This window comes from Cetorhinus maximus, chromosome 4 (genome assembly GCF_964194155.1).
Source record: "Cetorhinus maximus chromosome 4, sCetMax3.hap1.1, whole genome shotgun sequence".
Lineage (NCBI taxonomy): Eukaryota > Metazoa > Chordata > Chondrichthyes > Lamniformes > Cetorhinidae > Cetorhinus > Cetorhinus maximus.
Genome location: NC_135882.1, coordinates 38,751,026 through 38,776,321, shown reverse-complemented (window position 1 = coordinate 38,776,321; position 25,296 = coordinate 38,751,026). Strand labels below are relative to the sequence as shown.

Genomic DNA, 25,296 nt, shown 5'->3' with positions numbered 1-25,296 from the left:
GTCGCACAACACTCAGAGAAAAAATTCTCAGGGCAAACCCTAATTTTAAAACAGTGCCCCCTAGTACTAGACTCACCCACAAGAGGAAACATCCTTTCCACGTCCACCTTGTCGAGGCCATTCAAGATCTTCAATAAAATCACCCCTCACTCTTTTAAACTCCAGTGGAAACAAGGCTAGCCTGTCCAACCTTTCCTCAGAAGATAATCTGCTCATTCCATGTATCAATCTAGTAAACCTCGATTGAACACCTCCAATGTATTTATATCATTCCTTAAATAAGGAGACCAAAACTGCACACAATATTCAAGATGTGGCCTCTCCAATGCCCTGTATAACTAAAGCATAACATCCTTACTTTTATGTTCAATTCCTCTTGTAATAAAGGATAGCATTCCATTAGCCTTAATTACTTGCTGTATCTGCATAATAACTTTTTGTGACTCATGCACTAGAGCATCTAGATCCCTCTGCACCTTGGAATGCTGCAGTCATTCTCCATTTAAGTGATATCTTGTTTTTTTATTCTTCCTGCCAAAGTGAACAACTTCACACTTTCCCACATTAAACTTCATTTGCCAGATCTTTGCCCACTCACTCAACCTATCGATATCTATCTGCAAACTCCTTTTGTCCTCTTCACAACATACTTTACTACCTATCTTTGTGTCATCTGCAAATTTAGCTATCACGCCATCGCTCCCCTCATCTAAGTCACTGATACAAATTGTGAAAGGTTGAGGCCCCCACAGACACCTGCATGACTCCACTCATCTCATCCTGTCAATCAGAAAAAGAGCCACTTATAAATACCCTCTGTTTTCTGCCACAGGGATTCCTGGCATGTATGTGGTGGTGAGTGGTGCCACGGATGGGATGAGGAGATGATCTGCAGGGCAAATGAAGGTGTGAATGGTGATGTCCCTTGAACTGGCAGTGAATGAGATCCCTGTGGATGTGTGATGGGTTTGTGAGTGTGTGAGTTGACAGTGATGAGAAGAGTGACTTACCCTGGCAGAATGGGGGAAATCATTTATCTTCTTTCTGCACTGGGTGGCTGTCTTCTTTTGCAGGGTGTTGGCGCTGACCACTGCTGCCACCGCCTCCCTGCTGGATTGGTGACCTTGCTTGCTGGTCTTCGCCCAGAGAGGGGGTAGAGGAAATTGCTGCGTGCCTCCACTGCATCCAGTAGGCACTCGAGGGAGGCATCGCTAAATCTGGGGGCAGCTTGTCTTTGGCAGCCACCAGTTCCCAGCAGCTTCCTATCTCTTGAAGAGTGGTAGCTCTGTGCAGGGGGGGCCTTTAAATATGGCGCCTGGTTTATCGAAGGCCTGATCTGATAGTGCGGCGGGCGAATCAGAGGCCACCTCACCAGCAGACTGGCGTGTTTCCCGGGAATGCATAATTAATGAGGCAGGAATGGGACGAAACGACATGAAAAGTCGCCATTGCGACCGGCGGCTAAAATGTCCTTTTTCCCGCCCGCTACCGCACTTAGTGCAACTCTTGGATGATTCCGCCCATAATGTGTTGCATCCAAAATATAAGTTGTCATCACAGGTGAACTTCACACATCAACACTCTATACTTGTAATTCATCTTCATTCTGAAAGTGTCTAATCAACCTCAACATCTTTTAAGGAAGAAAGTGGTATGAGCAAGATAAATGGAATCGTTAACAATGGAGACCAAAGATTAGAGCTGAACTGGGAACAGCACGGAGACCTCGATTGTTTCAAGGTCTGGAACTTGAACTGGGAGTGTGGCTGGGGCTGGAACAAGGGCAGGGGCTGGAATGAGAAACATTATTGAGAGCAGGACCAGAACGGAGACAAAGTGAGGAGGGTGCAAGGAAATTTGGATACATGTTGGGTTACCCAAATTCTGGGGATGTGGACATCCTTGCTCTCACTGGTCATTACCCTGGTAACAGTCCTGATAACTGTTCCTTTAAGTCCAAAGCATGAACACATGAACATATATGATTGACAACAGGCTTAACCATTAATCAGGTTGAACCACATAAAATAGGGCACTGCTGTCATCTGCAAAAACTGTTCACCTGGAACATCCTGGAATGCAAAGATAACTACTTTTCTCCACTACAAAGCCTCTTCTTAAAATTTCTACCCTGCCCCCTCATCCTTACCTCAACAACAAACATAAGGAGTTCTTTATCAGTATGATTGGCTCATTAATTCAGCTGTTTCTGCTGCCTTACTCCCTTCCCCTAGTCCATGGTCCAAATTTCCTCTACAATTTCCCTCTTACCTAGCCCTGAACTTGCATCTTTCTTGGGGTTCTTTCCCATCTCCTCTCATGCCATGACCTCTTCAAGCTAATCTTGTTCATGAGACCAACCTCCTGTTCCCTCAGCCCTATTCTCAGTAAACTGCTAATCACCAATTCTCCCTTCCTGGCCCGTTAGCTGATAATTATCATTCTCTCTCCTCAGGTATTGTCCCTCTCCCCTTCAAGTCTGCTATCATTACCCCTCTCCCAACAAAATATCCATGACGCCCCTCTATCCTTGTAAACTACTACCATATTTCCAACTTCTCTTTCCTTTTAAAAGTCTTTGCGACTGTTGTTGCCTCCTAAATCCATCCCAGGTTTCCTGAGCTCCATGTTTCAATTCCTCCAATCAGGTTTCTACCATGCCGCAATACTGAAATAACTCTTCCCATAGTCACAAATGAAACCCTATGTGACAGTGACTGTGGTAAACTATCCCTCCTTCTCGACCTGTCTGTAGCCCTTGGCATGGTTGACTACATCTCCTCCTCTAACACCTTTCCTACATTGTTCAATTGAGTGGGACTGCACTTACATTGTTATTGATTCTTATTGGTTCCATTCTTACTGATCCTATTTTAGCTAGAGAATTATCTTCATGCTCCCAAACCATTACCTCTGGAGTCCCCCAGGGATCTATCTTTGGCCTTCTCGTGTTTGTTATCTTTGCGTGGCACCTCGGCAACATCATCAGCAAACAAAACATTAATTCTCAGAAATGCACTGACGATACCCAGTTTTACCTCAATGTCACTCCTCTTGATTCCTCCACTGTCTCTAAATTCTCAGCTTGTCCAACATCCAGTACTGGATGAGCAGAAAATTCCCCCATCTAAATATTGAGAAGGCCAAAGCCCTTCGTCCCCACCACAAATTCCATTCTCTAGCAACTTCTGAGGCTGAACCAGACTGTTTGCAACCTTAGTGTTGTATAAGACCTAGAGATCAGCATCCAATCATTTATTCACACCATCAATTAGATCACTTATCTCCACCTCTGTAATATTTGTTACAATCCCCACAGAGACAGTTAACTTTTAAGAAATATGAACTTCCCAGTGACCAACGTAAAGAATCATACAAGATTTCAAATTTTAAGACCTTTACTGTAACAAAAACTAAAATCAACATTTGACATAACATTACTTAGGAGGCAACTAATACACTAAACTACAGAAAAGGTATTCCTTATTAAATTCTTAACACAACTGCAAACCCCATGCCATATTTATACATTATACAGCATTCACAGCAGAAATGTGTCATCACAATTCGGCACCTTCCACCATGATTTTTCAGGAAACTAGTTTCTACCTATCAATGGCTCCGAAGAGTAGCAGTCACCGTCCGATTGCCACTCCACCCCTACTTTTCTGTGCCATGCTGGAACTCCACATTTATGGCTGGGACCCCCAATCCCAGCTTCTCTAGTACCGTTCCAGTACCTGAAATGGAACTGCTTCTTTGTAGCGCTGGATCATCAGGGGAAGACAAGCCATGCCCCTTTTTGTGGCATTAGCAGCGGTATTCTGGTAAGTAAGGAGTTTAAATATCCAAAAGCTTCTTTGAGAGAAGCCAAGTGGGTAACAGGGCAGGATGGATAAGCTAAGTCGGTAAGTGGGTAGGGTGGATAAGGGCATACGGTGCCAGCTGGATATGGTGGTGAGGTAAGTGGGTAGGTTGGCAGCTGGGTAGGGAAGTTAATTATGCCAGAGAAGTTCATTATTACTCAATATGCATTGAAACTATCCCAATCATGAGTGGGCTCCACTGCCACCTTCTGCAGTGAGTGCTAGATGATTTCTGCATGGTTTCCAGCCATTGTTGCCATCATCCTACTGTCAGCCATTGCTCAATTAGTAGAACTCTTGCCTCTGAGTCAGAAGGATGTAGGTTCGAGTTACACTCCAGAGACTTGAGCACAAAAATATAGGTTGACACTTCCTTGCATTGCTGAGGAAGTGTTGCATTGTTGGAGGTGCTGTTTTTCAGGTGAGTCATTAAATTGTCTGTCCTCTCAGATGGATGTACAAGGTTGCACAGCACTATTTTGAAGAGCAGAAGAGTTACATCTGGGGTCACTATTGGTATGATGTTAGTTTGATGGAATGGTGAGGAGCTTTTTGAGCGTTGTTGCAGTTGTACCCATTCAGGCGAGTGTAGAGTATTCTATCACAGCCCTGACTTGTACATTGTCGATACTGGGGATGTTTGGGGGAGGCAGAAGATAAACCACTCGCTGCAAAATATCCAACTTCTGACCTAATCTAATGTACACAACATTTTATATGGTCGAGTTCAATTTTTGGTCAAGGATAATCCTCCAGATGTTGATAGTGGGTGATGTGGTGATGGTAATACCATTGAACATCAAGGAATAGTGGTTAAGCTCTCTTTTGCCTCACAATTGCATGGTGCAAATGTTACTTGACAATTGTCATTCGAAACCTGGATATTGTCCAGGTCTTGTTGCATGCAAACATGGATTGCTTCATTATCTAAGCAATTGTGAGTGCAGCTGAACAGCGAATAGTCCCACTTCTAACACTATGATAAGGCCATTGATGAACAGAGCAGCTAGAAATATTTGGGCCTGGGATGCTGTCCTGAGGAACTTCTGCAGCTGGAGGAGCCACAGGAGAGTTTTATCCCTGATTCCCATTAACTTCAGCTTTAAAAAGGGCTCCTTAGTGCCAGTCTTAGTCATGTGCTGTCTCAATGCCAATGGAAGTCACTTGCACATGACGTCTGGAATTTAGCTCTACTCTCCGTTTTTGGACCAAGCTGTAATAAGGTCTAGAGCCAAGTGGCCTCTATAGAATCCAAACTAAGCAGCAGTGAACAGGATATTATGAGCAAGTGCTGCTTGAAAGCACAGTTGATGACTCTATCATTTTGATCATGATTAGGAATAGGCGTTAATTGGCCAGATTGGATGTTAGTTTGTTTTGTAGGCAGAACATACCCAGGCCATTTCCCATATTGTTGGCTAGATGCTAGTGTTGTAGCTGTACTGGAATAGCTTGGCTAGAGGCTCCAAACACAAGTCTTAAACAATGCAGTTGGGAATTTGATGGAGCCCATAGCTTTTATTGTGTCCAAGCACTCAGTTGTTTCTTATCGTGACACAGTGCGAATCAAATTAACTGATGATTTGGATTTGTTATGATGATGGTCACAAATTTTCAAGTCATCAGAGAATCAAATTCCCTTATGAGGCTTGAATATCTTTAATGGGACCTGATTACTTGCTGATTTTGTGCACTGTTCACTTCACCAATGACAAGTAATAATATTAATTAATAGCAGTCACATACAAAATGGCAACATTGTATTTAAATATATATTTATTTATTATCTACTCTTTCACGGGATGTGGACATTGCCAGCAAGGCCAACATTTGTTGCTCATCCCCAATTGTCCTTGAATAGAGTGGCTTGCGAGGCTATTTCAGAGGGCAGTCAAGAGTCAACCACATTGCTGTGGGTCTGGAGTCACATGTAGGCCAGAATGGGTAAGGATGGCAGATATTCACAGTGCAGGCATGGTTATGGCATAGTTCATATAATTTTGATTAACACTGCCCCATTGCATCTTATATTAAAAAATTCCTGGACTGGAAACTTATTTTGAAAAGTAAATACATTTACATGCTCCTTTAAAAAAGAGTTGACTGTAAAAGCTGCATTTCTGCTATCTGCTTATTATTCTGTTTTGTTGCAGATTTTAAAGAACTTCTGCATCACCATGACTACAGAGTGTGTGTGGTCACCTGAAGAAGCAGATGACAGACTGGACAACAGCGATCAGCTCTGCAAGCACTTAGGTAATTAATCTGGTGTGATGTCCACAGAGACAGTTCATTACACCAATAGAAAAATATTTCATCAGCCAGGCTGAAAGAGTGCAAGATGTTTCTTTGAAACATGAGTGGAGTTTGCTTCAGGGTGCAAGATTGGCCAATGCAGCCAGCTGGAGGCACAGATGGAAGGTGCATCTCCTCAAACTGCTCGAAATATAAATGGGAACCACAGCCCTTAAAAGAGTCGCATACTACAAGAGTCATTTGATTTGGCACAAAAATATAGATAATTTAGTTTCCATCAGATAGCAGCTATTGTGTTAAATAGGCTGTACACAAGGGTTATTCAACAAAAAGTTGCCAATGTATTTGCTTCTGTTGCTGCTCCATGCATATGTACATTCCAATGGACACTTCTACATTAAAGGAGTGCAATCAATGGCAGGTGAAAAGTATTCTGACCATTGATGTCTCTCTCCACTATAAAGTGTAGTAGAGAGGTGTCAGCTGTGGCTCAGTTCATAGCACCCTTGCCTTTGAATCAGAGGGTTGTGGGTTCATGTCCCACTCCTGGAAAACCAAGAACTGTGATTGTACTCAAAGAGTTGCAATTTGTGACTGTTGATAACTTGAAAGAGTATAAAGTGTAGTAGCTCCATAGATACAATTGCATGGGAAACCCAGGCTTTTTGTGGGTCTTATTAGTTTCTGCCTACTTAAGCTAAATCTACAGAACCACATTCCATTATTTTTAGTCCACGATCACAGAACTGGCCTCCAAAGGAACTTGGATTAGAAGTGGATGGAGAGTAAATAGAAGAGCAATGTAACTCCAACTCAAAACATTAAAACTAGCAGCAGATAAATGTGCACATACATCATAAAACAGTCCCCGGCAGAGGAGCTGATGTTTGATAGAGCATTAACAATTTGCAGAATTGATTTTGCTTGAAGCAGCCCTGTTTGTTTTGACTCTCAACACACTGATGCACACCCAAAATATTGACTGGTCTGTTTTATACCAGATACTGGTAGTTTCCAGAATTATGTTTTTGTTCCAGTTTTACCTGATAGTACAATACTTTCCAAATATCCATACAAGAACATTTAGATTTGTGGTCTGCAAGCTTACATCCTGTGAGAACCAAAGATTTTTGAAGAAGTTACTGCTAAACTACATGGTAGTTTCATGTACAAGCCAGCATGTCAAAAAACATAAATTTGAGTGTATTAAAAGGCATCTGTGGAAAGTGCACTCTACACGAGCATTGTAGGACATGGGTTTATACTGCTGATTCCTGCTAATATGGATATCAGGGACTTTTCTAAACTAAAAAAAAGGAAGCATTATAGGACAGGTACATACAGGATTGCCTAGTGTCAGAAACAAGAGCAGCACAGGGGAATGCAATGATTGGTGAATGTCCAAGGAGATGTTGGGAAGAGAGAAAATAATTTTAAACATGAAAGGGGAATAAGTTTCAGATAGAAATCCCAGCAATATAGTAGTTTGAGCATCAGAGGACTCAAACAGGGAGCTTGAATTAACATAATCCTGTTGACAAAGCTGCAATTTGGCAAATTGAGGTAGTTCACAATTGTAGTCGATTCAATCCCAGGAGTATGAATCTGGCAGAAGCTGTTGAAAGCTGTAGAAAGTCAGCTTCAGTCGGGAATCATGGAGTAAAGTTGAACATACCCACTGAGAGTGAGAGTCAAAGACCAAAGTAAAACTCTAGTGAGCAAAAGTGGATCATCTAAACAGAAAAATTGAAAATAAATCAACACCGAGTTTAAGAATAATACAATGAAATCATGGAGGGGTGACGAGTGTTGTGCAGCTGTAGTTGTCTGTATGGATTTTCAACAGCATCTGATAAAATGTTGCATAACAGACTTGTTAATAAAACCATGAGTTTAAAGGGAGACTGGCGGCATGAATACAAAATTGGCCAAGAGACAGAAATCAGAGAGTAGTGGTGAATGGTTGTTTCTTACACTGGTGGGAACTGTACAGTGTTGTTCCCATGGTTCTTTTTGATAAATCAACGCTAAGTGTAATTTCAAATGGTATCTTTTAAAAGGGCATTGCCTAAATACTTGAAAGAGAAAAAACCTGAAAGGCCATGAGAGCAGGAGAGTGGGACTAACTGGAAAGCACAAGCACAACAGAGCAAATGCCATCCTACTGTGCTATAAGAGTCTGTGATACCATAGTTTACAAAGACATAAAATAACTATTTTATTTTGTCATCAACTACACTTTACTGAAAACTTTGGTTTAGAATTAGGATTTAGTTCTTACAGCAATTTATAATCTGTCTCAATGCATGGTTGATTTTAACAGAATGTTGTTTATATCCTTTTAAGGTAAAATTACTAAGTAGGTATAACCGCAATGAGTGCTGAACAGTCCTACCTTGTTTATGGTCAAATTTGTCAGTTTTTAAAAAAATTTGGAAACTGGTTGATGATTGTTTAAAGTTGTAGTAAACCACACATTAGCTGAAAACTCACTTTGCTGCACAAGCCAGCAAAAATACTTAATATGAATTGAGCCTCTTAAATCAAACTGCAGCTAATCATCATTGAACTAATGAGGGCGAGGTTAGGAGAAAATGGAGAGGTTAAGAGAAGTCTTTTTTTTGTTAAACACAAGATTGTTAGGGTATCGAATGCCTGATCTGAAACAGTGGTGGAAGCAGAATCCATAATTTTCCAAATATTTAATTACTTTCAATTTCAGAAAAGGAACATTTAAAAGGGCATCTGGCTAAAGGGAAAGTCGCTACAGAGAGTTGCCACAGGCACAGCGTACTGAATGGCCTCTTTTGCGTTGTAAAGTACGATGATTTCATAATCCTGTGACAGAAGAGCTTGCATGATTGTAAGTCCCACTTTTCCTGGACTAAACAATGTACAAGAAGAGAGAATGAAAATAATTGGAAGGGTGACAGGGTGGAGCACAAAACAGGAATGATTTCAACAAAGTGCTAACTAGTGTAGATTTAAGATCCAATAAAAAAAGCCTTTAAAAGACTATGCCCTAATAGAATATTACACAACAGCACTTCTTATAATGTATTTGGTGGTAGATGAATAAATGTTCCAAGACATCTCCTGCTTGAATACTTCATAAAATTTTAAATGATTTTTATATCTTAATGTTCTCAGTATCAAAGTCCCAGATTCATGTCTGATTATATCCGGAGTTTTGAAGGGGGACTATGTGCCCCTAAACTGTCCAATGATCCTGTGCCACCTTCACATTATTAAGCTTCCTTCATTCAGAAAATTTGAGCATGAGGGCAAATGGTCACCTGGTGCAGATTTCAAATTCCGAGCTTCTGCAAGGAGGGTGAGAAAAAGCTGAGGAGTGCATCCAGCTAAACTCAATGTTTTTACTGGTGACGTATGTCTGAACTGAATTGTGAGGAAGGATCATGAGGAAAAGAGCCCAAGATCTTTTTTGCAGTCTTAACCCGATTTCACAGCCGAACGTTACCCGACAGGTTCCAAGCACCCCCTGCTGTTTGAATCCAGACTGTTTTCTGCTCATGATAGAAGAATTATCAGTGATAAATACATCTTCCTCCTACCCTACCCTTCCCTGCACACACACTACTTCCTGTTGTATTTGTTGGCCTACCCACAAATGGGGAAGGTGGTATTTTGGTTAGATCCATAATCCTGAAGTTATCTTATTCAGGACACTTTGCGAATTGGATTGAGCCCTAATCCCCAGAACCTTTGATGCTGACTTTTTCCCCTGTTTCAGTCAGTAATTCACAGGTAGTTGAATCCAAAATATTCCTTCTAATCCAGACTCTAAATGCACAGTCCTATTGAAATTAAAATTTTAATTATCTTCCTGGCCATTAAAGGTCTTTTTTTTTTAAACTCAGGAATAAAAAAAGGCCAGGGTAAGTGAAATAAACAGAAACAGAGAAGTCTTGCAAAGTTAGAGATGATTGTTTCAAATGAGAAAAGAACAAAAGGTAAAATAGTAAGAATTTTAAAAATCAAGGTGTTGCTTAAGCAAGAGCCAATGTAGATCAGCGAGCACAGGGGGTGATGAGTGAACCAGACACAGGCAGTAGAGTTTTGGATGACCTGACTTTTACTAAGGACAGAATGCAAGATATTGGTTCAGCGTTCATTAGAATAGTCAAGTCTAGAGGTAACAGATGCTTGGATGAGTGTTTTAACAGCAATGAATTGAGGCAGGGCAGAGTCAGACTACAGAGGTGAAAATAGGCAGTCCGGCTGATGGTGCGGTTATATGGCTGGAAGCTTATCTCGGGGTCAGAAACAGCACCAGATGTTGTGCACACTTTTTGGTTCAGCCTACAGCAGTTGCCATGATAATATAATAGGATGATAATATTTTACTTCAGATTAAGTTGATATAGAATTATTGCATCACAATGGTTACAGTAGGACTGAGTGTTACATGGCATATAGGCCACTGAAACCCAGTAGCTGGAAGGCTCCATTTCTTCATCTCCAATTGCCAGGGATGATGAAATGCAATAGATCTGCATTGCTTTTTCCTCTGTGTAGTTGTTAGCTAACAAATCTGGGGAGGACCACCTCTGTTCTCTTTCTCTCTCTCTCTGATGTCCTGTGCTCTCTTCTGTAACAGGGGAATGAGAAGACCTGAGAGTGACTGGAATGGCACTTTGTGGATATAGTGCATTTGCTAAAGGTGATTATTAGTGGGTGGCATGAAATTGCATAAGAACGAGGGCAAGTGGCAGTGGTAGATGAAAAGATGGGAAAGGTGGAAGGATTGCAAGGTAGTTTATCAAGATGCATAGAAACTAGGAGGAGTAGGCCATTCAGCTCTTTGAGCCTGCTCCGCCATTCAATATGATCATGGCTGATCCTCTATCTCAAAGCCATCTTCCCACTTTCTCTCCATACTCCTTGATGCCTCTAATATCCAAATATTTATCAATTTCTTTCTTGAATATACTCAGTGACCCGGCCTCCACAGCCTTCTGTGGTAGATAATTCCACAAGTTGGCCACCCTCTGAATGAAGAAACTTTTCCTTATCTGTCCTAAATGGCCTGTCCCGTAGCCTGAGACTGTAGCCCCTGGTTCTAGACTCCCCAACCAGGGGAAACATCCTCCCTGCATCTAGTCTGTCTAGCCCTGTTAGAATTTTATACGTTTCAATCAGATCCCCTCTCATTCTTCTAAACTCTAGTGAATACAGGCCCAGTCAAACCAATCTCTTCTCATACGACAGTCCTGCCATCCCTGCTATCAGCCTAGTGAAACTTCGCTGCACTTCCTCTATGGCAAGTATATCCTTTCTTAAGTAGGCATGCAGTACTCCAGGTGTGGTCTCACCAAGGCCCTGTATAACTGCAGTAAGACGTCCCTAATTCTAACTCGAATCCTCTTGTAATGAAGGCCAACATACCATCTGCCTTCCTAATTGCTTGCTGCACCTACCTATTTACTTTCATTGACTGGTGTACAAGGACAGCCAGATCTCTTTGTACATCTACACTTTCCAATATATCGCCACTTAAATAATACTCTACCTTTCTGTTTTTCACACTGAAGTGTATAACTTCACATTTATCCATGTTATACTGCATCTGCCATGTGTTTTCCCACACACAAACACACACCTGTCTAAATCGCCCTGAAGCCTTCTTGCATCCTCCTCATAATTCAAACTCACCCAGTTTTGTGTCCTCAGCAAACTTGGAAATATTGCATTTGGTAGTCACTGCCTGCCAACTGGAAAAAGACCCATTTATTCCCGCTCTGTTTCCAGTCTGTCAACCAATTCTCAATCCATGCCCAGTATATTACTCCCAATCACATGTGCTTTAATTTTTCCCACCTACCTTCTCAAAAGCCTTCTTGAAATCCAAATACACCACATCCACTGGTTCTCCCTTATCTATTCTACTCGTTATATCCTCAAAAAACTCCAGTAGATTAGTTAAGCATGCTCTCCCTTTCATAAACCTATGCTGACTTTGTCTAATCCCATTAATGCTTTCCAAGTGTTCTGTTACCACATATTTTATAATAGACTCTCGCATTTTCCCCACTACTGATGTTAGGCTAACTGGTCTGTAATTCTCTGTTTTTACTCTCCCTCCTTTTTAAAAATAATGGGGTTACATTTGCCACCCTCCAATCAGTAGGAACTGCTCCAGAGTCTATAGAATTTTGGAAGATGACCACTAATGCGTCCAATATTTCTAGGGCCACTTCCTTTAGTACTCTGGGATGTAGATTATCAGGCCCTGGGGATTTTTCAGCCTTTAATCCCATTAATTTCTCTAGCACCATTAAAAAAAAAAGTCATACTGATTTTCTTCAATTCCTCCCTCTCACTAGACCCTTGGTTCCCTAACATTTCTGGGAAATTTGTGTCCTCTTTTGTGAAGACAGAACCAAAATGTGTGTTCAATTCTTCTGCCATTTCTTTGTTCCCCATTATAATTTCTCCTGTTTCTGACTGTAAGGGATCTAAGTTTGTCTTCACTAATGTTTTTCTCTTCACATATTTATTGAAACTTTTACAGTCAGTTTTCATGTTTCTTGCAAGTTTACTCTCATACTCCATTTTCCCCTTCTTGATCAATCTTTTTGTCCACTTTTGCTGAATTCTAAACTGCTCCAAATCCTCAGGCTTCCTGCTTTTTCTGGCAATTTTATATGTCTCCTCTTTGGATCTAATACTATCCCTAATTTCTTTTGAAAGTCATGGTTGAACCATCTTTCCCGTTTTATTTTTGCGTCAGACAGGAATGAATAATTGTTGTAATTCATGCATTCGTTCCTACATTACCTATCCACTGTCAATCCTTTTGGTAAGGTTCCCCAATCCATCATTGCCAACTTGGGCCTCATACCCTTGTAGTTCCCTTTATTTAGATTCAGGACCCTACTTCCGGATTCAGCTTCTTCACTCTCCATCCTACTGAATAATTCTATCATTTTATGGTCACTCTTATTGTTAATTAATCCTTTCTCATTGCACAATACCCAGTCTAAGATAGCCTGCTCTCTAGTTGCTGGATCAAAATCCTGGAACTCCATCCCAACCAGCACTCTGGGGACACACCATATTGCATGAACTGCAACAATTCAAGAAGATGAATCGAGCACAATTTTCAGGATGGGCAGTAAATGCTGGCCTGGTTTTTTTATGCCCACATCCCATGAATGAATGAAGAGGAAAAAAATGGTAGTGCAAGGCAAACTGAAGAGTAATAATAGTTAGGAGGCTTACAAGGCTACCCTTGTGTGAGGTCATTAAACACTTAAGCATTTCATCCATGTCCTGGCACAATGCTTCTGACACTGCCCACTCTGCCTACTTAAGCTGGGCAACTTTCTTAGAAACCTTCCTGCTGCCAGGTGGCCAGGAAATGTCCCTTATCCGACCAACCTCTTATTATCAAACCCTGCAACGTAGTGTTACAAAAACGGCATAGGGGAGTGGAGGTGTTCCCAAGGTGGGGAAGGAGGGGATGGATGCTTTGCAGTTTCCACTGAAACTTCACTGACATTTCCCTGCAGCCATAGCTTTAAAGGTGCCCACTTTAAAGGATGCAGACTGACTTTAAATGATGTCAGGAATGTACAAAAATGACACCCCAGATTAAACTAATCGCCAATGACAGCCATGTATTTGGGGCGTTCTTTATGGTGACAAAATCAGGCAAATGCTCAGAGTGTGGCACCCATTTTTTTTTGACATGGAAGAAACACTCAGGGGTGTAGTGCTGCCGGACTGCCGCTCCGACACCTCCTGTTTAAAAGGTTTCAATAACTAGCCGCATGATTCCTAGGGTCCAGAGTGAATAGTTACCGACGCTGCCTGCGACATTTAGACACCCGTCCTTAACAGAAAGAGCTCTTGATCAACTCTACCTGTCCAAATCTAGTCTCTCTTTCCTGACATGAGTACCAAACGTTGCCAATGAAGTGAAAGCACACACAAGATGCTTGATATAAACTTCCGGAGGTCAGCTGTGAAATTTAAAACTAACATGAAAAGAGTCCCGAAGATTAGCCAGAAAAAGCCATTGGCTTTTCCGTAACTCTGGCTCCAGCCTTACCCCACTTCCAATACCTCTTATTTTACCTTCGGTAGCTCCTATTTAGAGACTGGGTCGGCACCGCACACCACCCCCAAGTAACCGGGTAATATCACTTGGTCATTTTCTGTGTAACCATTGCTGAGATCTCAGTAGAGGATGCCTGTTTTCCATCCTTTGAGAAATCAGATAATTACCCACAAACTCACTGGTCCGGACCCGATTTTCACAGATAATGGGCCGGACCTTGCGGTCCCTATCGCACAGAAGTGGATTGGATCTTGCGGTCCCTATAGGCGATCGCTGAGATGTTGGCCATTCTTGGGGATCGCATTAACTCCTCGAGTTCTGGGGAGCGAACCCACGCTCAAATCCAAAACTTTTTGAACTCCAAGGGAGCCCACGCTGATGGTGCCAGTTTCCTATTGGCTCCTTCAGTAACAAATAAAGAAGTTTCCCTCACACATATCGACAAGCAGAGCTCGGTACGATATAGAAGAATCTATTGCATACCTGCTAATTGACTTTAAATGGCTTATGCGATACTGCTACATAGGCAGGTTGGTATTTGAAATGCACATAACTGAATTATGTATGATAGGCCGTAAAACAGATAAAGGCGAGATTTCATCTTTTTTCTCCCGCGGATCTGGATGGTAAACTCTCCTTTGCTGATTGGCCATCCGTGATACGCCCCCACTTGATTTTCCTTTCCACTGATCCCAGTGGAATCCACTGACTGGATTTCCAATCGAAGATTGATGCTGATTCTAATCCTCACTGCCTCCAATATTGAAGCTACTTGTTCCCAGGGTTGACATACACAGGGATTATTGATAGTAATTATCAGAATTTAAGGAAAATCCTCCTACAACCATGTGGTTGGAGGTGTCAGCTGTGGCTCAGTTCATAGCACCCTCGCCTTTGAATTAGAAGGTTGTGGGTTCATGTCCCACTCCCGGAAACCAAGAACTGTGAATGTACTCAAAAGAGTTACAATCTGTGACTGTTGATAACTCGAAAGAGTTACAACCATGTGGTGCTGCCTGACTTGTGATATACAAGTAGCCGGCACAGGGACCATGTTGAGTGATTTCTACCTTCATTATTATGTGGGGCAGGAGGGCGGGTTTGGCCACGAGTACCTAGAGTTTTGTTCAGGCCAGACGGTAAAAGTTGACCAGATTGTCCAGAGCTCACAAATCAGCTGTGTGAGTTGATTTTCCAGGCAACTTTTCTTGGTGGACACATTTAACTTTATTTACAAGACAGCAGCAGCAGCTGTCCAGGTTATTAATATAAATCAAAAAAAGCAGTATCCCCTCTATTTACCATCCCCCAGTCAGAAGTAAGTAACATTTCCTGTATTCATGTTTTTAATAGGTGTGAATTCAATAATTAAACTGTGTATAATGAAATTCTAGCAATACTAAAGACTAATGATTCAAAATACCACATGGTTCAAAATAAAATGCTTACCGGCACTAACATTTTTCACTTAAAAAGCATTGTTTTACTGACTGAAATGATTAATACATAGGAAAGCAATGTAATAGTAGATTTAGAATGGACATGGCCAACACATTTTCTTAGAGCTCTGGCACCTCAAAATTTGGCACTACACCCTTGGAAGCACTTGTAGTGGGGCTAGCTGAGTTGCTCTTAAAGAGAGCTAGCACAGATGCAACAGGCCAAATGGCCTCTTTCTGTGCTGTAACCATTCTATGATTTCTACTCCTACATTTTTGAATGCTTTCTTCACCTTTTGTCATAATTAACTACTAACTTAGTCAACACTTAGCCAACAAGGGGCTTCCGTGTACACAGAGACCTATTCACATTGGAACAGTTTTTTGATAAGAAAGAGCTTTTGGTATATTCCCCCACCAATTTTATTTCTCTGTGTGATGTCTCTGGAGCACAAAGGCACAGAATTGCACATTAATCATTTTGTGCACCTGATCACTGTTAGAAAAGGTTATTTCTCTCACTATCTGATTTTTACATTTGAAGTGCTGCTACTTGAATAAGCACTATCCGTTACCTTGTTCTAGCTAGTATAATAATTGGCTTTTGATGATTGTGACTCAGAAAGTTCATTCAAATGTATCTCTGCACATTTCTTTCTGACAGATGATCTTTCAAACCTCTCAGAGCAGTTAATAAAAACCTGTGAAATAAATGAAGAGAGTGAGAAAGAAAAAGCTACAGATGAGTCAAAGGACACTGAGACTGAGCAGAAAAAGCCAAGGCGAAAGGATACCCCTGTGCAATATGTACCTCCTCTTATCCCAGGTACAGTAGTCTTAAAGTGAATGTCATTTTTTCTTCATTAGAATTAAATTAGAGAATATTTAAATACTGCCCTTTCTACAAAAGCAGGCACAATTAAGAAACAAGTACACACATCCCTGCCATTTTCTATGTAATAGTCTGTTTCCACTGGTAGTCTAGTGTATATATTTTCTATTTGAGTCTGATCCATACAAGGGCCAATGAACCGAATGATTGCAGGGAGGGTTGCATCTGATCCCTGGCAGTATAGGGGTGAATTTGCAGTAATTTTCCTAGTGATGTATTAGTTAAGTACGCCCTGGAGATGCATAGGAATCCACATGCTAGTCAATGTTAATAGACTTGGTGAATCACTGAAGTTATCATTCCAAGTCTGATAGCAGAGTGTGTTCTGACTAACTGCACTGCTTTTATAAACTTATATCCTTTTTTTTTTCCCCCAGTGGAACTGTTTCCACATACATATATGTAAAGGTTGAAGCTCACACTTTGGAAACTTCAAGTGACTGCTGCCACAATTCCCAATTATTAAAGCACCCAAATTTCCAATATATCCTGTTACAAACTCAAAAAAATTCTTCCTTTTATTTATAACATCTGTCATTACAATCGTTTCCATTGCTGAAAAAAAATTTGAGGGAACGTTTTTGATTAAATACTCTTCTAATCCAAAACATAATGTGATGTATCTCTCAGTTTCCTCCCAGAGCTACTATAATGATTTTACAAGGTTTATTCCCCTAAAGCAGCCCCACTGACACTAATAGGATATGGATTTCAGTTTGGCTTGAGGGTCAATATCAAGCTGCTCAATGAGCCTACTGCAGCATACTTAGCCAGCAGAATACTTTGTGGGACATTCTTGATTGGCTCCCAGATCCCTCCAAAGTGCTGGATCCTGTTACATCAATGGCATTGCTTGGAATAGTGAGCTAAATCAGCACAGCAGCTCTGAGTGAAATTGGACGCCAGAGGTTTTGACCTTCGTAACAGTGAAAATAATACATAAAATGGAAATGTTCAGTATATGCAATTTCCTGGACGTCAGCCTGCTTCCCAATACCTACAGATAAAAGCAAAAAACTGCGGATGCTGGAAATCCAAAACAAAAATAAAAATACCTGGAAAAACTCAGCAGGTCTGGCAGCATCTGCGGAGAGGAACACAGTTAACGTTTCGAGTCCGTATGACTCTTCAACAGAACTAAGTAAAAATAGAAAAGAGGTGAAATATAAGCTGGTTTAAGGGGGAATGGGAGGTGGTATATATATAAACAGGCTCTACCTGTCCTACCCCCCCTTAGACCAGCTTATATTTTACCTCTTTTCTGTTTTTACTTAGTTCTGTTGAAGAGTCATACGGACTCGAAACATTAACTGTGTTCCTCTCCACAGATGCTGCCAGACCTGCTGAGTTTTTCCAAGTATTTTTATTTTTGTTCCCAATACCTACAACTGGAGAACATCCATGACTAGTGGCTCCCTGGTGTGTAGGAATTTACTGATTTAATTACAATACTAAATTCTGTAACAAGTTAGCCTTATCCTCAAGAAAGGCAAAAAGGAAAAAAGCTAAAAGCAAAATACTGCGGATGCTGGAAATCTGAAACAAAAACAAAAATAGCTGGAAAAACTCAGCAGGTCTGACAGCATCTGCGGAGAGGAATACAGTTAACGTTTCGAGTCCGTATGACTCTTCATCAGAACTAAGAAATATGGAAATGAGGTGAAAGATCAGCCGGTTGACGGGGGTGGGACATGTAGAGCTGGATAGAGGGCCAGTGATAGATGAAGGCAAACAAGAGATTGCCAAAGATGTCATAGATAAAAGGACAAAGGGGTGTTGATATTAGCTGAGGAATATGCTAATGATGACATTAAGGGTAGAAAGCAGGACGAGCAAGTGACAGATAGCCCTAGTGGGGGTGGGGTGGGGGAAGGGATTGAAATAGGCTAAAAGGTAGAGTTAAAACAATGGATGGAAATACTTTATAAAATAATGCAAATAAGTGGGAAAAGAAACATATATATATATATATATATAAAAATTATAAATTATTGGAAAAGGGGGGATCAAAAAGGGGGTGGGGATGGAGGAGAGAGTTCATGATCGGAAGTTGTTGAACTCAATATTCAGACCGGAAGGCTGTAAAGTACCTAGGCGGAAGATGAGGTGTTGTTCCTCCAGTTTGCAATGAGCTTCACTGGAACATTGCAGCAGGCCAAGGATGGACATGTGGGCATGAGAGCAGGGTGGTGTGTTGAAATGGCAAGCGACAGGGAGGTCTGGGTCATGCTTGCAGACAGACTGAAGGTGTTCCGCAAAGCGGTCACCCAGTCTGCGTTTGGTCTCTCCAATGTGGAGGAGACCGCATTGGGAGCAGTGAATGCAATAGACTAAATTGAGGGAAGTGCAAATGAAATGCTGCTTCACTTGAAAGGAGTGTTTGGGCCCTTGGACGGTGAGGTGGGGGGAAGTAAAGGGGCAGGTGTTGCACCTTCTGCAGTTGCATGGGAAGGTGCCGTGGGAGGGGGTTGAGGTGTAGGGGGTGATGGAGGAGTGAACCAGGGTGTCCCAGAGGGAATGATACATTTATAAAGCACCTTTCACAACCTTAATATTCCCAAATCCTTCACACCCAATTTTGAACTTTTGAAATGTAGTCAGTGCTGCAACATCAGGAAACATGCCTGTCAATCTGCACACACCAAAACCACAAAAACAGCAAGGAAGTAATGATCAGATAATCTGTTTCAGTGATATTGGTTCAGGGTTAAATGTTGGCCAAACAGTATGCTCATTTTCAAAATAGTGCCCTGAGGTACTTTACAGCCTCCTGAGAGGGCAGAGTTTAATGTTTCATCTGAAAGACAGCTTTTCCAGCAGAGCAGCCTTTCTCATTGAAGTACTAACCTAGATTTTGTGCTCAAGTTTCGGTTACCCCTAAGTCACGACTGATACCTTGTGCTGAATTTTACCAGCCCATTTGAGATGGATTGGGAGGTGGGAGGGCTAACAATGTGGTGGGGGAAGGTGTCAGGAGAAGAGCCCAACATCCTTCACCACCGTGGCATATTTTCAGCAGCGGGGATTTTGGCAATGCAGTCACTCAGCGGAAAGCCAATTGAGCCACTTGAGTAGCCAATTAAGAGCCACTTCTCACCCTGTGGGCATTTTACCAGAGGACCTTCTGCCACCCAGGGAGACCGCCAGATAAACCGGTTCCAGGAGTTGAGGGGTCCCCTCCTTGATGGGTGCTGAATAGCTAGCTCATGGTGGGATCTCCGACGACAATGGTGGTCTATGCAGCAATGATGCCACCGGTGTATCACAACCACTATGCTCCCCCGATCACCGATTGCCTGGCCCTGGATTCCCCCCAATCAAACTTACGTTCTGTTTAAGGGCCCCTCTCCCTGGTGATGCAGCCTCAACAATAGCTGTCACTCTTGGTGGTGCTGATGAGGTTACTGATCTACCAACTCTCTGATTGGGCCCTCAGATCTTGGAGTCATACCGCTGTCCTCAATTGGTTGGCAGCCCTGGCAGTGGCCTCTTAATTGATCGACCGCTGGTAAAATGCTGCCCCAGTCTAATTGCCCACCAAAATAGATTCAGCTTCCTTTTTGGCTTGGTGGTGGGGCTCAACCATTATCAAAAAACATATCAACATTCATACCCTAAACTCTGCTCAATGAAAGCCCTGACTAACACATCTCATCCATCATCTCAGCTGTTGTTTGTTGGGATACAAGGACTGTGTAGAGATATCTTGGCTGTTCTTTCAGCTCCTGAAAGAGTTGCACCATTTTTGATTGGACTGGAATTTAATCATGCACACCTCTCAGGAAAATAGTGTGTATTAATTGTTTGCTAGTGCATACTACTTGTTGATGTTGAGAAAAGATAGTTTGTTATCCTATACGTTTTAATAGTTATGCTGATGCTTTCACTTTTCAAAGAGTTTTTAATGCTGTGTAATTGTGCACAAGCTTCCCATAACTGGCTTTTAACAAGCCCAAAGCTTTTAAACAATTTTACATATCCGTTTTTGGGGTAACAATGCAGAAAGAAGTATATGGATGAATGCGGATTAAGTGCAAACGAACTGCTGGCAAAACTTTTTAAACTGATTACTTTTTTGGTTACATTTAGAAAAGGTAGATATTTGGAATTGCCTAGTGAAAGTTTGAGAAATATAGTGGCCAATTATGCTGTTCTCATGGGTAATGCCAGGAGTTAATCTGCGATCAGACACTCCCAAAGGGAACATGAATTGGAGAACTGGGGCTAAAACATTTTAGCTCTATCTCCAATCATTGCTGCCACTGTTCCAGTGAGAGCGTGCACCCATCCCAAAATCATTTGAAATAGCGTGCGAAGACCTCGGGGGTGCATCACGACATCTTCACACTCACGCACATTACGGTCGGCGGGCATGCACAGGAGTCAGAAGCGCGGCCACCGACAATTAAATGGGCAAATAAGCCCATTAACAACCTAGCTGATCCTAATTTTACGTTGCCTGCGCTATTTAGTGCTCGTTGCATGGGCAACACAGGCAGGCATCCAATACGTTTTTTGTCATTTCCCATTCAAGGGTGGGATAAAAAGGGACTGGAGTATTGGCTGTGAGAGTTGTTAGGAGTTCAGATGGGAGTTTGCAGCTGCTTTAGTGTTGAGATTTCATATCTTTTCCTGTGGTTTCTGCTGAAGTATTTGCTTTGTTAGCTTTGTTTTGATGACTCTTTTGTTTTGTCAACTCTCTTGGAGAATTTCTGTTGAGTGCATGAGACAGTGCCATGTGCATTTCAACAAATGGGGATTGATTACTCCACTCGTGGGACCTCCTCTGAAGAGGAAGAGAGAGGCAAAAGGAAGAGGAGGCCAGGTGTCCGCAGGCAAAGTCCCAGGGAAAATCCTTTGGGAGGAGAGATACAGGCACAGGGGCCGCAGGGCCAGCAGGGAGAGCAAGGCAAAAGGCACTGCAGAAGGTGCCACTACTCTGCTGCCAGAGTGTACAGGCAGTGATTCAGCTACCTCAACATGTCTGAAGTCCAGTACCGCAGAAGGCTCCACCTCTCAGGTTTCACTGCCTGGACCAATCATTGGGTACACTGCAATATGTTCCAGTGCATGTATCACTTATAGTCATTGTGCAGAGTGCAGCACACAATCTGGCACTGGCAAGGGGGGACCCAGTGGAGGATGAGGATAGCGAGGCGGCTCCATGGGCCTCAGATGATGACTGTACTGATGGGTCTGATGAGGGGCCCAGTCAGGCATAAGGTGAGGATGTAGAGGCAGACTTGAGGAACCTTCAGGGAGTCAGTGCACTTGATTCAATGCACCTCCAGCTAGGCTGCCAAAGCATGGCTTCAATCTCATGACAAGGGCGTCACCTTCTTACCACACATTTCTGAGGAGGCAATCCCATGACCCCAATGCTACTTCACAACCTCTCTACTCAGACATGCACTTCACATGTGCTGCCCCTGCCATCTATCATAAGGCACTGATGAGGCCTGCACCTGTGGAAAACATGATGGACACTCAGGGCATTGAAACAAAATCTATATTTATATATTTTCCATAACATAATTTTGTTGCTACTGTCATACAAAAACAATACATAACACTGATGAAATGAAAGAATGTCACCCGTGATAACCCCATCTCGTGCTCACAGTGTCTTAAACTTGTGTTTGTGAGTGCTACGTCTTGGTGCCCCCACCCCCTCCGAACCCCCCTCCCCTCGCTGGCAGTGGAATTATAGGCAGATTGATGACTCTGCTGTCGTGTTAGCCCTGATGACCTTGGCGGTTGTCCTCTGGCTGGTGGCGCCTGAGCAGGCACCACCTGGGAGCGTGCGACCAGCAACATGGCTGGGAACTCCTCAGTCATCGTGGCCTCATCTGATGCCACGGTCACTGGCAAAGGGACGGAGGAGCTGCTGCCCTCACCTGGAGCACTGTGAGAGGAGCCACAGAGATGACAGGCAGCTTGTCCCCCGGCGTGAGGCACTTCTGGACATCCCTGCTCACCACTGATGGACAGGTACCTAGCAGAGAGACTAGATACCTCATCCATCTCACACAGGCAGTGACCTCTGCCGGTGTGTGGGAGTACATGTCTGAGCGCAACCCCAGGAACTGCTGATTCTGTTCCTGGAGCTGCATCTCCAGGAGTGCCACCACTGTCTCAATGGAGGAGACTGTGCGCTCGGTGCTCAGGGTCAATGCAGTGCTCAAGCTCTTCACAGACTCCTCCATGACAGAGACCATGGCATTCAGACCCTCGGGGTTCTCCGTGAGATCTTCCTGCACATTCCACTGGACATCCAGCATCAGCCACCTGATAGGTGACTCCAGAGGTTCATCATCTGCCGCGGACTCAGCATCCTACTGTTCTCCAGCAGTCCTCTGGCAGCTGGCACCCTGGGCACTCTCTGCCTCCGCCAGCTCCTCATGAGTGTGTCGTGCCCTCCCAACGGTGCACTACCATCTGAGTGAACTTATGCCCAACGATGTGCTTGTATGTGCGCTGGTGCCTGGTGGCGAAAGAGGGTGTAACACTGGTGGATCTGTCTGTGGCTCCTCCTCAGGTGTCAAGGGAGGGTCCTCGGGGTTCCGGCAGCCTCTAGAGGATGGCTCAACTGAGGGAGGAAGACAATATGTCAGTATGATCAATCAGCACATAGGCATTATGCATGCTAGGTGGGCAGGTGAGACTATGGGCAACTGCATCATGGTGGTATCGTGGTTGCTGGATCACTGGGGACTTTTGTTTAGAAGCCCTCATTGTTTGCACTCTCCACCAGTCTTGCATCTGCCCACTGGGCCCTTAACTTTTTCTGACACCCATGCCTCTCCGTGACCTGAGGACCTTGCTCCTCGCTGGCACTCCAGCTCGAGGGCGTCCATCTCAAATATGGTCAGTAGGAGCAGGTTGGCTACCCCAACACCTGTTCATCTGCGTTCCACAGCATTATGGCTTCTCTTCTCCTGCTCGGAGCAAAGTGCACTCATTAGTCCACCCTCTACCTTCAACACCATATTAGCCTCGCCACCTTCTTCCCCACAACACCCCCCTCCCCACCATTTGAGGCACTCGATCCAGCAGCAATGCATTCTGTTATGCTCACTGACCAGGCCTTCCCCCTCTGACCAGGCCTTCTTTGTTTGCTGTGCTGGCCTCCTTTAGCCAACCTGCGGCATTCACTGCCTCCACTAGAGTGTGCAGACATTTGTCCGAAAACTGGGGTGGTTGGGGGCAGAGTTCCCACCGGCACTGCCCTACTGCCTTGCATGCCCAGTGAGTGCTGAGTCCATTACTCCTGCAAGTCTCTCCAAGGTAGCTCTGAGGCTCCTCAAAACCTCCTGGCAGCCTTCAGGGAGCTGCCTCTGCCATTGGACCCGGCATCCGCCAGGCTCCCACCCCTGGCACCAGCACATCACCAATGCCTGGGCTTAATTGACCAGCCAGCAGGGTCTGATTGCAGACGGAAGCAGAAATCGCGGTGCCTTCCAGCCCTGCCGGTGAAGCATGCCCAACAAGCGCAAAGTTCAGGCCTATGTCATCCTTTATTATCAGGGCTACCCCTTCTACTTTTCCATTCGGTCTGTGCTTTCAAAATGTTATTTAGTGTGGAATAATTATTTCCCAGCCTTGGTCACCTTGTAACCATGGCCAGGAGTTTCCATTTGCCTGGTGGGCCTGGGAGCAGCCGGGAACAGGTCCGCCGCCTGCGATTGGCCCCTGACCGTGAATTCAGGCTGGATGGCCAATTAGTGGCCAGTCAGTGTGAAGCACGCACTAAAATGATCAGCGCTGCCGGGGTGGGCGGGAGGAGGGTGAGCGTGGAAGTCTGCACATGTGCGTGGGAGCGCGTGCTGAAAGCTCCCTGAGAACTCAGAGCTGCCTCCGGGAGCTGACGAATTGGAGAAACAAAAGTAAAGATTTAAAAGATGATATAAACATATCCCCACGTGTGACTGAGTCACATGAAGAGGCGACATATTTAAAATGAAGTTGAAAGGTTTTTTTCGCATTTTTAGTAACTGTTTGGAACCTCATCCCACCCATGGATGAGGTTTCGTAAAAAATGCAAAGGCCGCCTGGTCTATTCGCCCGCCCACCAACTGAACGGTTGAGCGGGCAGTGAAAAATACAAATTAATTACTTGCTTAAGGGCCTTAATACGCCTCTTAATTGTCGGTGGGCGCGCTGCCAACTCTTGTGCACGCCCGCAAACAAAACATCGCGAGAGTGCGCGATGCTATCGGGTCACTTGCCCGACGTCATCGCGCGTCATTTTACGGCCAATGAGGTCGGGCGCATGCCTGCTCAATGAAAGTAAAATGCTGCTCCATGTCTCTGTAATCATGATTAAATCTAAACCATTTATTTCTATTTGTGCCAATCTATTTTATTATCTATTTATCCATCTATTTTACTAAGTATGCTATGCTCATTCAGATAAAATGACTTCAATTATTATTAACTACTATTCCCTGCTTGGACCTTACTCTCCGATACATCATTGCCGTTAAACTTTCTGTCCCTTCCTGTTCCACTCAGCTTGTCTTTACCTACATCTATATACTTTTCTAATGCCTCAAATTTTATATTCACATTTCTAAATCTCCCTTCACCTGAACCCTCCTCCCCCTCTGTTAGTCCCCTGCTCTGACCATACTTGCTGGTGTACTCTTATGCCTGTCCGCTCTGTTCCTTCAGGGGTCACTCTGACTACCATTAGCCATATTGCTACCCTGCGCTATTGCCTTGACCTCTCTCTTTAACATTCCAGATCTCCCCTCA

At 43.4% G+C, this 25,296-nt stretch overlaps 1 protein-coding gene across 4 annotated transcripts in view; it reads left to right on the top strand.

Annotated features, from left to right (window-relative positions):
• Positions 1-25,296, top strand: part of ppp1r17 (protein phosphatase 1 regulatory subunit 17) — a 161,879-nt gene that overhangs the window by 110,835 nt on the left and 25,748 nt on the right. For all 4 annotated transcript variants that reach the window (XM_078539684.1, XM_078539686.1, XM_078539687.1 and 1 more), the window contains exons 2-3: positions 6,020-6,122; positions 16,312-16,473. In XM_078539684.1, the coding sequence (XP_078395810.1) occupies positions 6,020-6,122; positions 16,312-16,473 (265 nt within the window). The remainder of the gene's footprint in view (positions 1-6,019; positions 6,123-16,311; positions 16,474-25,296) is intronic.